This window comes from Staurois parvus, unplaced genomic scaffold (assembly GCF_062004578.1).
Source record: "Staurois parvus isolate SC_StPar_1 unplaced genomic scaffold, SC_StPar_1.0 ptg000813l, whole genome shotgun sequence".
Lineage (NCBI taxonomy): Eukaryota > Metazoa > Chordata > Amphibia > Anura > Ranidae > Staurois > Staurois parvus.
This window is the reverse complement of record NW_028318609.1, coordinates 5,194,200-5,209,261: the sequence shown is the minus strand read 5'-3', so window position 1 is coordinate 5,209,261 and position 15,062 is coordinate 5,194,200. Positions and strand designations below refer to the sequence as shown.

The 15,062-nt window shown below is 41.0% G+C and overlaps 1 protein-coding gene across 1 annotated transcript in view; it reads left to right on the top strand.

Moving 5' to 3' along the window:
* The window catches only part of FDXR (ferredoxin reductase), a 77,939-nt gene that overhangs the window by 22,478 nt on the left and 40,399 nt on the right, over positions 1–15,062 (top strand). Inside the window, exon 3 of the mRNA XM_089654920.1 lies at positions 752–847. Coding sequence (XP_089511046.1) covers positions 752–847 — 96 coding nt within the window. The remainder of the gene's footprint in view (positions 1–751; positions 848–15,062) is intronic.

Below are 15,062 nucleotides of genomic sequence, written 5' to 3'. Positions count from 1 at the left end.
TGGCACCTGAAAACTCAATGTTTTTGCCACGATCGTGGCACGTTTTTCCTTTTTTTCGCTTAGAAAAATGCTCCGCAACCGTGGCAAAAATGCTGCGTTTTCGGGTGCCATTTTAAATGAATGACACCTTAACACGCGATCGAGCGGTTTCAGTTTCACATCTGAAATTGACTTGCAACACCCAAGTGTGAATGGAGCCTAAACTAGACCGAAAGGGCGCAAGTAAGAGAAGTTCATTGTTGGGGTTTACATACCCTTTAATGGTTAGTGAAGAGTTTTGGTGGCAGGCTGAATTGCTGGGCATTAGATTCTGAGTATCACAGTGTTAAAGTGGAATTGGTTCTATTTTAGGAGGTACCAAGTTAAGAACTCCTCTTGTTGTCCGTGTTTTTATTTCTCCCTGATACTAAGTTGGCTTGTCATGTGCTTGAGAAGACTTTAGTGCCCGCAGCATCGGAAAGATAAAAGGAGCTTTGTTGGAAAGGGCATGACTGTACCTTGCTTTGTCACATCTGAGATATGTTGGGCAGTATCTAATTAGTGCTGGTAGTATAGCTCCAGAAGCATTTGCAGGAAGGCAGATGCATATAAAGTGTTGGAATACCCTACTACATATATGTTGGATTTGACTGTATTGTACTTGTTCTTTCCTCCCCTCTGCATACCCTCCAGACTGGAAATGCTTTGTTGTCTTTGTAGTAGTATGTCTTGTTATCACTGATTACATTTGCAGCGTTGTTTTCTCTTTCAGCACCACTCACAAACAGTGGTGGATATATATGAGAAACTGCCGGTCCCTTTTGGCTTGGTCCGTTTTGGCGTAGCTCCAGATCACCCTGAAGTGAAGGTGAGTGGACACTTGGCAGTCTGTTGTACATGTGAAAAGGTAGACGGTAAAAAACAGATATCTATATAAAAAAAAATTTAAACTTAAAAATTCTGCACCATAGTATATGTGTGACTCCCTAACATAAAAGAATCAATAGAACATAAGCAGCCGCCTCAATATTGCAGGCAACAATACATCCAACAGTAAAACATAGTGGCTCTAGAGATATCTATAAACATGGGTGATCAATGTGTCTGAAATTGGTCTGCTTACTAGTGTAAAGGGAATCTAAATGCAGAAATTGATTGGATTGCAGCTTACCAGTCTTTAGATGTGATAGTTGCATTAGCTTTCTTTTTTCAGTCTTTTTTTTTTTCCCCTTTTTATTTTTCACTGGTAATCCTGCAAATAACACCGTTCCTGTCCCTTTGTGTCTATGCTTTTTTTTTTCTCCACTTATCTATGGAGGGAGATACAGTGATCATGCAGGCTGGACTTTTTCATTTCCATTACATGGTGGATTAACCGTTTCAATACTGTGCAATTTTACACCTTCCTGCCCAGGCCATTTTTCAGGTTTCAGCGCTCTCACACTTTGAATGACAATTGCGCGGTCATACAACATTGTACACAAACTAAAATTTTATAATTTTCTTCACACAACTAGAGCTTTCTTTTGGTGGTATTTAATCACCGCTGGGGTTTTTATTTTTTGCTAACAAAAAAAGACCAAAAATTTTGAAAAAAAAAACACATTTTTCTTTGTTTCTGTTATAAAAGTTTACAAATAAATAATTGTTCTTCATAAATTTAGGCCGAGATGTATTCTACTACATGTCTTTGGTGAAAATAACCCAAATTAGGATGTATTTTTTAGTTTGTAGGAAAGTTATAGAGTTCACAAACTATGGTATAGATCTGAATATTGATCAATCCTGAAGTACTGACGGCCAATCTAATTTCTTGAGGTCCAAGAATGTCAGAATAGTACAGATATCCCCAAATGACCCCTTTTTGCAGAGTAGACAGTCCGACGTACTTCATAAGAGGCATGGCGAGTTTTTTGAAGTTGTATTTTTTTGTCATAATTTTTCGTAAAATTAAAAAATTAAAAAAATTATTTTCACTATTTTTTTTTTTTAAATACTGTCACCAGTGCAGTACAGCGTCATCATATAATTGGCATGGCGGTGAACAGGGACACTGACTGGTGACAGTATGAAAAAAAAAATAAAAAAAAAAATATATATATATATATATATATATATATTATTATTATTATTATATATATTTTTTTTTTTTAATTACATTTTTTTAAAAAATTTTTTAAGATTTTTTTTCATATTTTACTATGACCAAAGTAGTACAATGTTACCATAGTAACATTGTACTACTTTGGATAAGTGATCAGTATTTTTTTTTTTTTTTTAACACAATTTGCTTATAGCAAAGAATTACTTTACTATAAGCAAGCATTTACCTGAATAAAATCGATTCATTCAGCTTTTTTTTTTTTTTTTTTTTGTGCTTAGCTGTGATTTGGTCACAGCTAATCACATGACATGTGCATGTGATTAGCTGTGACCATTCACAGCTAGGCACTAGTATACAATGGATGGCATCATGAATGAAGCCATCCATTGTATACAACTGTCATGTGACCTGCTGTGATTGGTCACAGCAGGTCACATGGTACCAGCAACGGGAGCCGGTACTCGGATCTGTCATCGGCCGTGTCCGAGGTGCACGGCCGGTGACAGATCGCACTGCTGCGCCGCTCTGCATTAGCGCAAACGGCGCATGTGTGGGAGCACGCCAAATGGCGTGCACCCGGAATGCAGGGACACATTTGAAGCCGCCAAACGGCCATTGGCCGGGCGGCTAATGGTTAATGGGACGAGCAATATCCACAAGCAAGATGAGATTCTTTGTGTTTTCTTTTCAGCTCACAGAAAGCAACACTGCCTTTCTTGCAGATTCAACAGGCATTTCCTGTACTTGCTGAAAATGTTCTTAGTCTGAAAAAATAAACCAATATAGGCTCCTCCTCTGAGGCTAGGTTCACACCTATGCAGTTTGCGCTTGATCCGTTTCTGCAGTGCTTTTTTGCACATGCGTTTTTGCCACGTTTTTGATGCGCTTCCCCCCCCCCAACTTGTTGCTGGGCAGATTAAAACGCATCAAACGCAATACATGCTTTTCTGCAGCGTCTCCATTGAAGTCTATACAACGCAAAACGCAACATTTTGCGCTTAAAGTCCCTGACCCCTTCCAAAAAAAGCACCGGGAGAAAACGCCCAGATGTGAACGTATCCATAGGAAATCATGGTAAATGGACTGTAGTGCGTTTCTGCAAAATGCAACGGAAAACGCTTAGGTGTGAACCTAGACTGGTGTGCTGCATGATAATAAATTTTTTTTTTCCAGGACCTGAAGAAAATGCAGCAAATCTGGGAATGCGCCCTGGGTGGGGGTGCAAACCTCATTCTCGCCTAAATGAGAAATAGGAAAGGCACTGTTATGCAGCACAAAAATGTAAGCGGGAGAGGGAGGCAGTACAAAATTAAAATTAACCCCTAAGTGCCAACGTCACACAAATATGCAGCCTCACAGAACTGGGCTTTTTTCCGTGGAGCTGCATATTTGCGTACCTGGTGTTGTTTTTTTTTTTTTTGCTGGGAGCGTGCCGCACAGCGCACTCCCAGCACAAAGACTGGAGTATCACTGAGGGCCCCAGGTCCCGTTCTTTCTGAATGGAGGAGAGAGATACATTGTATCTCTCTCTCCTTGCATAGAGAAAAAAAACTGTTTAAAAAAAAAAAAAAGATAAATATTAAAAAATAAAATAAAGAAAAAATACCTAGATCAAGGTTTGATCTAGTTCAGTGCCAGGGTTAGTGTTTGGGTCAAGGTCCGTGTCAAAGGTCAGGATTTTTTTTTTCTATTTATTTTTTTTAAATTGGTGTTCATGTCCGTGGGTTTTAGGTTAAAAAAAACAAAATGCGCACTATTGTTTCTGGGCTGTAGTACAGGTATGAACAACAAATAACATACACATATATGGTATTGCTGTGATCGCTAAAAGCTGGAAAATTTATTTTGGGTTGTTCTTTGGTGGTAGGGTATGGTAGTAACAAGAAACACACAGCTAAATTATTTTAGGGTGAAGTTTCACTTTAAACCCAGAAGACTAAGGTCATTCTGGAGTTGATGTACTAAAACTGCAGAGTGCAAAATCTGGTGCTGCTGTGCATGGTAGCCAATCGGCTTCTAACTTCAGCTTGTTCAACTAAGCTTTGACAAAAAAAAAATTGGATTGGCTTCTATGAAGAGCTGCACCAGATTTTGCACTCTCCAGTCTTAATAAATTAACCCTACAGTGATTGCCGGAGGTCAGACTCGCCCTCTGAAGGGGCATTTTTTACCCCCCGGTTTTCTTGTCACTGTAGTTGATTGACAGGAGCGGGAGCCAATGGCTTACGCTTCTATCAATCTGCCCAGTGAGGAGGGACACAAGAGAGCCACAGCTCCATGCATGGCGCTGGATCTTGATGGGGCTCAGGTAAGTATAAGGGGGGTGAGGGGGCCAGTTTGTGACACAGAAGGTTTTTTTACCTTAAAGCAATAGTAAACTCTCTATGAGAAACTAAAACAATGTGCGCCCCTGCAGGTTTAGGCCGTAATGTACTAATATGCACTGCATACTAGTACATTAGGAGAGACTTGCCTATAATCTGAGACCTCCAACGCTGGGCTGTCACAGCTCACAAAGAACCTCGGGCACTTCCATGTTAACCCAGTCCTACGTCTGGATTCCAAATCTTCAGCTGCCTGATTGGCCGGATTGCGGTGACATCACTCCCTCGCATGCGCACGGGAGTCACACTGCAGCGGCATGCAGAGCAGGCTGTAAATGCGGCCTAAGGTGCGCATGATCGGCTCACATCTCGTCGCTGGCTGGCAGGGGGGGCATTCATGACAGAAGAGACCTCTAGAGTGTCTTCTGTTATAAAAAAAATCCTGCTTATCAACAGATTTTTAAAGAACAGAGTTTACCATAGAATGCATTACGATAAAAAACCTTGAGGCTAAGAATCAGTTTAGGGGGGAAAAACTTGACACCTTTCAATAAACTGGAGAGAATGGTAAGGATTTAAGTAGAGAGTGAGAAAATGACAGAGGAGGAAAGGTAGATTGGGGGTGGAGGAGAAAAAGAAGGAAGGGGTTAAAGTAGGGCTTGACAAATTTTGGTTTGAATCTAGGAGCACGCTCTTACCTCAGAGTTATAATAAGGCTGGCTGGGAAGAGGTGGGATGAGAGAGAGGGGGGTGACATGGGGGGGGTGAGAGAAATGGGGAGTCGCCAGAGGCTTGGAGTATCACCAGTGGCCAAATGGCCAGTGAACCCCCAACAGAGACCTGGTGTTCTGCCTCCGTCCATGAAATTCTGTAGCCTCCATGCATCTCATGCTGTCCTTCATAAGAACCTGCCTCAATAAAACTTCCAGCCAATTTCGGCCCATGCTGTCCAGTATAGGAACCTGCCCAACTGAAACTTCCAGCCAATGACGGCCCGGCGATCTGCCCTCCCAGCCTTTAGCGGCAGGAGAGGGATCTAACTCTTCCTGCAGCTGTTGTGCTTTGGACTTGTGGCCTGGCAGGCTGCGCCCTTCTAAATGTTGTGCCCGTGGCAACCATACTGCCTGCCCCCCTACGCTACGTCACTGATTCAGACCAACAGTGATTGGGTGGGCGTCAAAAATGTAGCTTGACCGTACAAACTGCAAGCCTAAAGGAAGCCTTTGGTGATGCTTTATAAAGTGGTCTGTGCATTAGGGATTAACACTAGCAGTTAGGGAGCAGTAAAACCCCTCAGCTGAGCCACAGTTTTACCACCTCCCAGCCACTCCCCCTTTAGCTGCAGTCGTGGCCAGGAGTGTACACATGTGGCCACAATGCTTTGGTTCGTAATTGTGGCAGGAATTATAGGTCCTTACTTATTATTGGGGCCTTGCTAGTAAATTTCTTTTTCTAAAATAAATAAAAAGGGTCACTCCTTTTATCTTTAATCTCTTCCATGTTGTTCAGGTAGATCTCCATCTTTCAAAGGTTGCCTACCACTGGTATAGAGTAATTTTAAGAATGCATATTTTGAGTTATTTTTTCACTGTGTAGCTTTAGGGTGCTTTCACACGGGCGTTCCGGTTTTTCTTTGAAAAACCGTGACTGAACAGAGAAAACAAAAAACGGAAGAGTTTACGTTTACATCCGTTTTTGGTCCGTTTACATCCGTTGACATCCATTTTTCATCCACTCGTTTTTTTGTTTTTTTTTGTGCGGAAGAAAAATAAGGTTTTATTTCATTCAAAAAAAGGATGTTAACGGATGCGGACATTAAAAGATGTTCATCCGTTTACATCTGCAAGTCCATAGAAAGACATGGGGGTCCGTTTTTTCATCCGTAAACGGACAGATGAAAAATGGACATAAAAAATGGAACGCCAGTGTGAAAGGGGCCTTTAAAGTTTAAATACATCTTTTTAGATAGAGTGGGGAATCGTTAAGATCCCGACACAACAGGAAGCTAGATAAACCCTCTCACTTCAAAGGGTGGGGGTATCCCCTCTTAGACATTGGTCACCAGAAGCAGGTTTCCCTATTAGAAGATTTTCCCTCACCTCCTGTTTCTGAGACAAATTTTTGGATTTCTAATCACTTTCTGTAACAGAATCAATGATCACCAGAACCAATAGTGAATTGGAATCTTCTCAACAGAGACACAGACAGCAATAAAAAGGGTTTCCAGATTGTTGACATTTTATCAGAAGCTTAAAAAAGGTTTTGGCTTTTACATTTTACACTTGTCCTGTTCCATATTTTGTTATTGTATTAAACCAAGGCAGGTCATACATTGTGCAATTATAAAAATCTCTTGATTCCTCCATCAACACACTCCCTCCAGCTGCGTTATTGTATTCTGACAGTGGTAGGGTTCTCCGACATCAGAATACAATGATCACTGCTGGCAGCTATAGCCGCCAGCAGTGATTGAAGGAAAGAAAACCTGACAGGCTGTTTTGTACTGAAGTCAATCGATAGATCAACTTAAGGACAACTAGCCTGCCCTGAAGTCAATAGATCAACTTCAGGACAACTATCCTGCCCGTAGATGGATCGAAATTTGGCTGGTTTCTGCTGAACAGGGTGAGATTGATCTGTCTATGGCTGGCTTTAGAGATTTGTAAACTACCTGCTAGTTGTGGAAATTGAGGCTGGCCATACATTATACAATTTTCTTTAGATTTGCCAAGAACCATATAATAGGAGGTGAAACCTAAACAACGCTTTCATTTGTATCCAATCAGGCAGGCCCTTGCACTACAAAGTTGAAGGTAAATCTAAAAGAAATTGGACAGAAAATTGTATAGTGTATGGCCAGCCTTAATGCTGCATGCCTCTGCCTACTTGATTACCAGCTGTTGAGGCAAGATATCACTTAGGCTAGGTTCACACCTACGCAGGTTGCATTTGAGCTGTTTCTGCTTTGCATTTTTGCGCCTGCGTTGTTGATGCTTTTTTTTTTTTTTTTTTTGCTAGGCAGATTCAAAACGCATCAAAAACGCAATACATGCCTTTCTGCAGCGCTTCCATTGAAGTCTGTAGAACCAAAAAAACACAACTTTTTGCTTTAAAAAAAAAAGTCCCAGAGCCTTTCCAAAAAAACGCACTAGGTGAAAATGCACAGATGTGAACATGTCCCATAGGAAATCATGTTAAATGGACTGTACTGCGTTTCTGCAAAACGCTGCAGAAAATGCTTTGGTGTGAACCTAGGGTTACACAGGGAGTGCCTTGTTTCTCAGTAGGTCCACGGACTCAATATTATTATTATTATTATTATACAGTATTTATATAGTGCCAAATGGTATGCTCAGTGCTGTACAGTAGCAAGGGGGACAGAACATGAGACAAGACCGTAACAATACAATACACGAGGGGTTCGAGGGCCCTGCTCTTTCGAGCTTACAATCTAGGAGATCTTGCATTATGAGAAGTAGCAGTAAAGCACTCCGAGCCTCTGTATATACTACGCAAATGTTGCTGCCCCAGTGCATGTTTATGTGTAAGGCTCCATGTACGCAGGACTTCTGAATGATGGAAACTGACTGCTGGAAAACATAGGTTAAAAAAAAGTCTGTTTAGCCTCATTTGCATACCGCATTTATGCGTGTTTATGAGCGTTTGCGTTTTAGAAACTTTTTTTTAAGATCGCCACAGGAGACCTTCCAAAATGCCCAGAATGCACTGAAAAACAGTAACAAAATTAACTATTTCAGACATTTTGAGAGAAATAGAGAGCAAAAGCAAAGAGAGCAGTATGTGTTGAGATTAGATGTTGTGTTTTTTTTTTTTTTTTTTTGTGGTGTTTGGATGTGTTCCAGCTCATTTCTGTGCAGAAAGTATTGCAGCAGTGTCTAACATATTTTCTTTCATGCGATACCTCAAAGTATGGTATACCAGGTCCATCTGAGTACCGGGAAACCGCTTTGCACGCATTTTTCATGATGAAAAAAGGCTCTGGACATCATCTGGAAATGGAAGAGTTGAAGAAAAAATTCCAAATGCTTATAAACGCGGTTAGCCACGTTTACAAGCGTTTGAAATGCTGATAAAATCTACTCCTGAATGCAAATTTGGTGCATTCAAAAAAACGACTAAACTCATCTGCCTGTAAACGACATAGTGTACATGGACACATAGGAAAACATTAGGGAGCGTTCAGGGGCTGCTGAAAAAAAAAAAAGGAAAAGCTCCTAAACGTGAGTTTGTCAGCTGCAGTGTACATGGAGCCTAATTCCAAACTATGCATTCAAGCTTTCTAACAAACCTTGATACAATTATGTACGGTACCTCAGACTGACCTATTTTTGCATGTTTATTTAAATAACTGAAAAAAAAAATATACATTCTCTTTTAATCTCATTGAAGGAAATCTAGCATTGTGTGTCTCACCTTGAGCCACCCACAGATCTGATCTGATCTTCCTGGTATCCTGCCAGCAGTTCAGGGGTTTAAAGTAGATGAAAGGCTGTGTGTGAGAGATAAGAAAGAAGAGCCCTTGAATGTCTATATAGATAGGGTGGCCTTGCAGATAACAGACAGACCTTTCACAAGGACTTCTGTACAGAATTGAAGTCACTCACCATAACATAACATAACAGATCTATAGAGATTTCTAGCTGTGTCTGTATTCTGTGGATATGGATTTATGTGTTGTAGATGGTAAAGAACAAATCCAGGCAACAAGTACAAAGGTCAGCAACCTGCTAATTCTACATAGGTAGCCTTGCAGCTGGGAGAAAGGTATCTGAGTGTTCCTGAACCCAGCTCTTCTAGATTTAGGGAACCCTCTATTTCTTGTTCCCCTTCTCTCTCGTCGTCTCGGTCCTATTCTCTTGTAATCCTGGTCCCCCTGTTTCCCTCACTCGCTCATGTTATTCTGCTCTCTTGTTTTCACACTCTATTTTGTAATCTTGCTCTTTCACCTGCTCCCTCTCATTTCACTTGTTTACTCTTGTTCTCATTTTCTCACGCTTTCTCCTTTTTTTGCTCTAATTTGTTTACAGTCTCACATTCAGACTGGGTTCACACTGCTGCGGTGTGGAATTCGCAGCGTTTTCTGTTAGAATTCTGCACCGCATCAGTGTGAACCCAGTCTGAATGTGAGACTGTAAACAAATTAGAGCAAAAAAGGAGAAAGCATGAGAAAATGAGAACAAGAGTAAACAAGTGAAATAATGAGAGTGAGAGCAGAATCACTCCTCGAAATGGATTGCATAGGTGTGAATTCCTTTACGATCCAATTCTAGTGCGGACCAAAAAAAGGGTCCTGCACCTCTTTTATGCACCGAGCCGTACAAAACTGCACACAAATTGTGCGAATCACCTGCGATATATATCGCACCGCATATGTGAACCCAGCCTTACTGTCCCTGGCATTGTTGCTCACTCGTTTTCTTGCTCATTCATCTTCTCTCACTCTGTTAACTTTCCTCTCACCATCACATTACTTATCACGTTGATCTCTCTCACCGTTTTGCTTTCTCGCTCACTCGCCGTTTTGCTTTCTCTCTCGCTCACTCGTTGTTTTGCTTTCTCGCTCACTCGCCGTTTTGCTTTCTCTCTCGCTCACTCGCCGTTTTGCTTTCTCTCTCGCTCACTCGCCGTTTTGCTTTCTCTCTCGCTCACTCGCCGTTTTGCTTTCTCTCTCGCTCACTCGCCGTTTTGCTTTCTCTCTCGCTCACTCGCCGTTTTGCTTTCTCTCTCGCTCACTCGCCGTTTTGCTTTCTCTCTCGCTCACTCGCCGTTTTGCTTTCTCTCTCGCTCACTCGCCGTTTTGCTTTCTCTCTCGCTCACTCGCCGTTTTGCTTTCTCTCTCGCTCACTCGCCGTTTTGCTTTCTCTCTCGCTCACTCGCCGTTTTGCTTTCTCTCTCGCTCACTCGCCGTTTTGCTTTCTCTCTCGCTCACTCGCCGTTTTGCTTTCTCTCTCGCTCACTCGCCGTTTTGCTTTCTCTCTCGCTCACTCGCCGTTTTGCTTTCTCTCTCGCTCACTCGCCGTTTTGCTTTCTCTCTCGCTCACTCGCCGTTTTGCTTTCTCTCTCGCTCGCCGTTTCGCTTTCTTTCTTTCTCTGGCTCGCCATTTCGCTTTCTTTCTCTGGCTCGCCGTTTTGCTTTCTCTCTCTGGCTCGCCATTTCGCTTTCGCTCACTCGCTGCTTTGCTTTCTCTCTCGTGCTTGCCGCTTTGCTTTCTATCGGCGTTTCGCTCTCTTGCGCTTGTCGTTTCGCTCTCTCATTGTTTTGCTCTCTCTCGCTAGTCCTCTTTCGCTCGTCGTGCTTTCTCTCTCGCTTGTCGTTGTCTTGCTTTCTCTCTCGCTCGCCCTCTTCTTGCTTTCTCGCTCGTCCTCGTCTTGCTTTCTCGCTCGCTCGCTCGTCCTCGTCTTGCTTTCTCTCTCGCTCGTCCTCGTCTTGCTGTCTCTCTCGCTCGTCCTCGTCTTGCTTGCTGTCTCTCTCGCTCGTCCTCGTCTTGCTTGCTGTCTCTCTCGCTCGTCCTCGTCTTGCTTTCTCTTGCTCGTCATTCTCTTGCGCTTGTCGTTTCACTCTGTTTTGCTCTCTCTCGCTAGTCCTTTCACTTGCAATCTCTCACTTGTCATTTCATGCTCTTGCTCTCTCGTCGGTTTGCTTTCTTTCTTTGTCTTGTCTTTTCACTCTCTATCTCTTGTTCATCTTCTCTCTCGTGTGCTTGCTTGTCTTCTCTCTCTCATCTTTTTTTTACCCATTTTTTTTTTCTCCTCCTTGCTCATCTGCAGTCTCCTATGGTTCTCTATCTTTGTCTTCCACATTCCTTTTCTGTCTATCGCTCACTCATTCCATTTGGTGTATAGTTCTTATTGAAATGCTTGAGTCTTTTAGGAGCATATTCTACATTTCAAACGTAATGGAAATAGATATTCGGACTTCTAGGGTTACTTATTATAAACTGCCAAGCTTTTGGGGTACTTAGAAACATTATGTATTATAAAGGGAAATCTACTATAACACAGCATATAGCTATGCCTAGTTGATCTAGAGAATGGTTGTGCAAGTAAACTCTGTGCTCTGCAGGAATCTCAGGACTCACTTTTTTTTCTTTTTTTTTTTTTATAACTGAATTGCACCTTGAACCTCAGTTGTTGGTGTCCTATAGTAAACCTGACATTGTTTAAAGAAAATATAAGGTAGCCACACACTAATGAAGTATCCAGCATAAGGCTTCATATACACTAGCATTTTTTTTTAGCTCCTTGAAGCTGTTATTCACATATTTTTTTCTGCTCCTAGAAGCTAAATAGTGTTAGTATATTAGATTTTTAATGTACATATTTATTTTTATTTCTATTTTTGAATTTGGGTATGTATATATTTTTTAGATACTATATATCATCAGATATGATTTTGTTACAAAGCCTGATGGGTCCTTTGGGTATTTTGGAATTTGTATTCTAATGCATTGTCTTTTACATCTATTTGCTAATGTGTTATTCATTTTTGTACCACTAGATGGAGGTTTTTATATCTTTTTAGTGTTACTATATGCCATACTATTTTGCACCACTAGATGAAGGTTTTATACTGACGACACTGATTCTATTGATTTACGGTATGTTTTAAAAGATCTTTTTTAGTTAAATTTGTCACATAAGTTAAGGTTAGGGTTTAGTTACGTGTCCATGTTGTATTATTTTATTTTTGGGCAATTTAATGTATCGGTCCAGTTGCTATGGTGAGCTTCCTGCTATATCTAGATGTCAGTCACTCAGTCTCCTTTCCTTGACAAAGCCACATGCGTTGGTGGCATAATACTTGGGGCGGAGCTTAGTGACACCATTTCCAACATGCAGCCGTGGAAAGGAAGGCCGGTCCTCAAGAGTTGCGTTTTTTACAATCTGTTTTTGAGTGTTTTTATTGGTATTCAGCTTTTAATACAATAAACAGTATTACACTATTGGGGGCCCTTTGTTTTTCCTTCCCTGGGGGTCCCGGAGTGGAGGAGAGGAAGTGGAGGTGACATTTTTGGAGTGGAGGTTATAATACTGTTGGAGGACATATTCAGTGTGACCAGTTGCTGCAATCTGGAGTCCACTTATGGAACTACAACTAAGCACTTGTGACCTGTATTTAAATATATTGGTCCTGCAGGCCATCTTTTACATGTGGTGATGGTGTTTATCACACAATTGATTTCAGATCACTGGAGTATACTTGTTGGGTGAAGCACAGAATGAACTGGAGTACATTTGTCGGGTGAAGCACAGAATTAACCTTTTGGATCACCTACACATTATTTGTTATGAACTATTTAATGGACACTTTGATTTTTTTGGTTGTTTCATTAATATTCAGTGTATTTATGTAGGTGAGATGTTTTATTGAGTAGATCATTAGTGTGTGATATGTTGATATAGTTTTGAAGTATCCAGCATAAGGCTTCATACACACTAGCGTTTCTCTAAGCTCCTTGAAGCTGTTATTAGCATTTTCCTTTCTGCTCCTAGAAGTTAAATAGTGTAATCTTATGTGTCTATGCGCACTTCTTTTAGGCTATTAGCGATTTTGGAGCTTCAGTTTCAAAGAGCAGAAAAACAAATTTTTTGTAGAGTTTTTTTTTTAAGCATTTTTGCAGCAGCAAAGACCACTTTTTTTTTTTCTCCTCCTACATGTAAAACCGGTAATAAAACACTTTTGCTCCTAAATGCTTCTGAAACACTACTAAAAATGCTATTACCAGCGTTTTATATGTGTTTCCCAGCATTTTTTTAACTAAAAAAAAAAACCGGTGGTGTGCATGGAGCCTTAAAGGATACTAAAGCGTCATTGATATTTTATTTAATAAAAAAAAAAAGTTATACTTACCTGCTCTGTGCAGTAGTTTTGCACACAGCTGCCCCGATCCTCTTCTTTTTGGGTCCCCCGCCGGTGCTCCTGGCTTCTCCCCCTTTAGCAGTGCCCCCAGAGAAAGCTGCTTACCTTGGGGGCACTGCTACGTACTCGCTCCCAAGCCACTACTCTATGCATCCATAAGACATAAAGAACCATGGCTCGGCCCTACTCGGTCCTCATTGGCTCAGTGGCTGTGATTGACAGCTGTGGGAGCCAACACTGCTTTCTCAGCCAATGAGGAGGGAGAATCCTCATACAGCCAAGGCTATTGTGAACATTGCTGGATTGGAGGGAGCTCAGATAAGGCATGCTGAACATAAGTTGTTTTACCTTCATGAATAGAATGCATGAAGATGAAAAAACCTTGGGCCTTTAGAACCACTTTAAGGCTTCATTCCAGCAAAAGACCTTTGCCTTAGTCGCAGCCCAGGGGCCTCCCATGCTGATGCATTTCACCTTTCAATTCCAAAGCCGGCAATAGATGGATCGAATCTCGTCCGAGATTGCATCCATCTATGGTCAGATCGACTTGGGTACACCCAGCCTGTCAGAGTATTTACATGCATTTCCTGTTAGCGGCTATAGCTGCTAGCAGTAATCATCATGTTCTGCCAGCTGAGAAGGCTCCAGGTCAGCAAAACACAATGGAAGGTTTCCTCCATCAACACTGTGTTGATGGGGAAATCAAGTGAGTGAAAGTCAAATAATCTATGGGCTACTTTTAGTCTTGGACAGCTCTGCCACTGTACTTTGAATGGTGAATGTGCCTTCCTGCTGGCCTATTCCTGTAGTGATCAGCCTTAAAAAGTAAGCCCAACCAAAACTTTCTTAATTTTGGATAAGGGCTCATGTACACTGCAGCTGCTAAATTCACATTTAGGAGCTGTTCAGTGTTTTTTTTCAGCAGCCCCTGAATTCACCCTAATGTTTTCCTATGTGTCCATGTACACATCTTCGTTTACAGGAAGTTGAGTTTACAGTCGTTTTTTTTTAACGCAACAAACTTGCGTTCAGATGTCGCTTTTATCAGCGTTTCAAACGCAAAATGCTTGTAAACGCGGCAAATTGCGGTTATTAGCGTTTGCATTTTTTTTAACTCTTCCAGTTCCCAATTCTGTCCACAGCCTTTTTTCATCATGAAAAATGCATGCAAAGAGTTTAAAAGGTGCTCAAAACACTTAACACAGGATGTTCCTACCAAGCTTGTCACACCAATTCACACCTCAAACCTCTCCCACCCTTGGAAACAAAAGATATATGTTCAATTGTATAAATTAATTTATAGTGCCCTGCTCCTATTTGCAAAATCCTTAATTATAAATGATCTCACACTTATAAATACACTAAAAGGTGCTTAAGTTGATACATAAATAATATTATATAAAATTAATTACTGTGACTTATAAATAAATAAAAATAAATTCGAATATATTATAAATTAATCAAAATCATAACCTGTGGTAATCCATATCGTGTGTGATCAATCAATCAATATTAATCAAATTCATTAGTGGATGTGCAAAAATCAATATAGTGCATAATAAAAGTCTTTTATAGATATGTGCAAATGTGCAGGTGAATTCCTTTTTCCCTTCTCTCCAGGTGCCGTGTGATCTCAATATGCGCTCACCTTAATATTTGCCTAAATATATTTAGGCAAATAGACTTTTAATCCTTCCAGGATTGATGGGATAGTGCTCATATGCAAGATGTTCCAGGGATAATATAGATCTATTGAAATCCTCCTGTGCTCTCC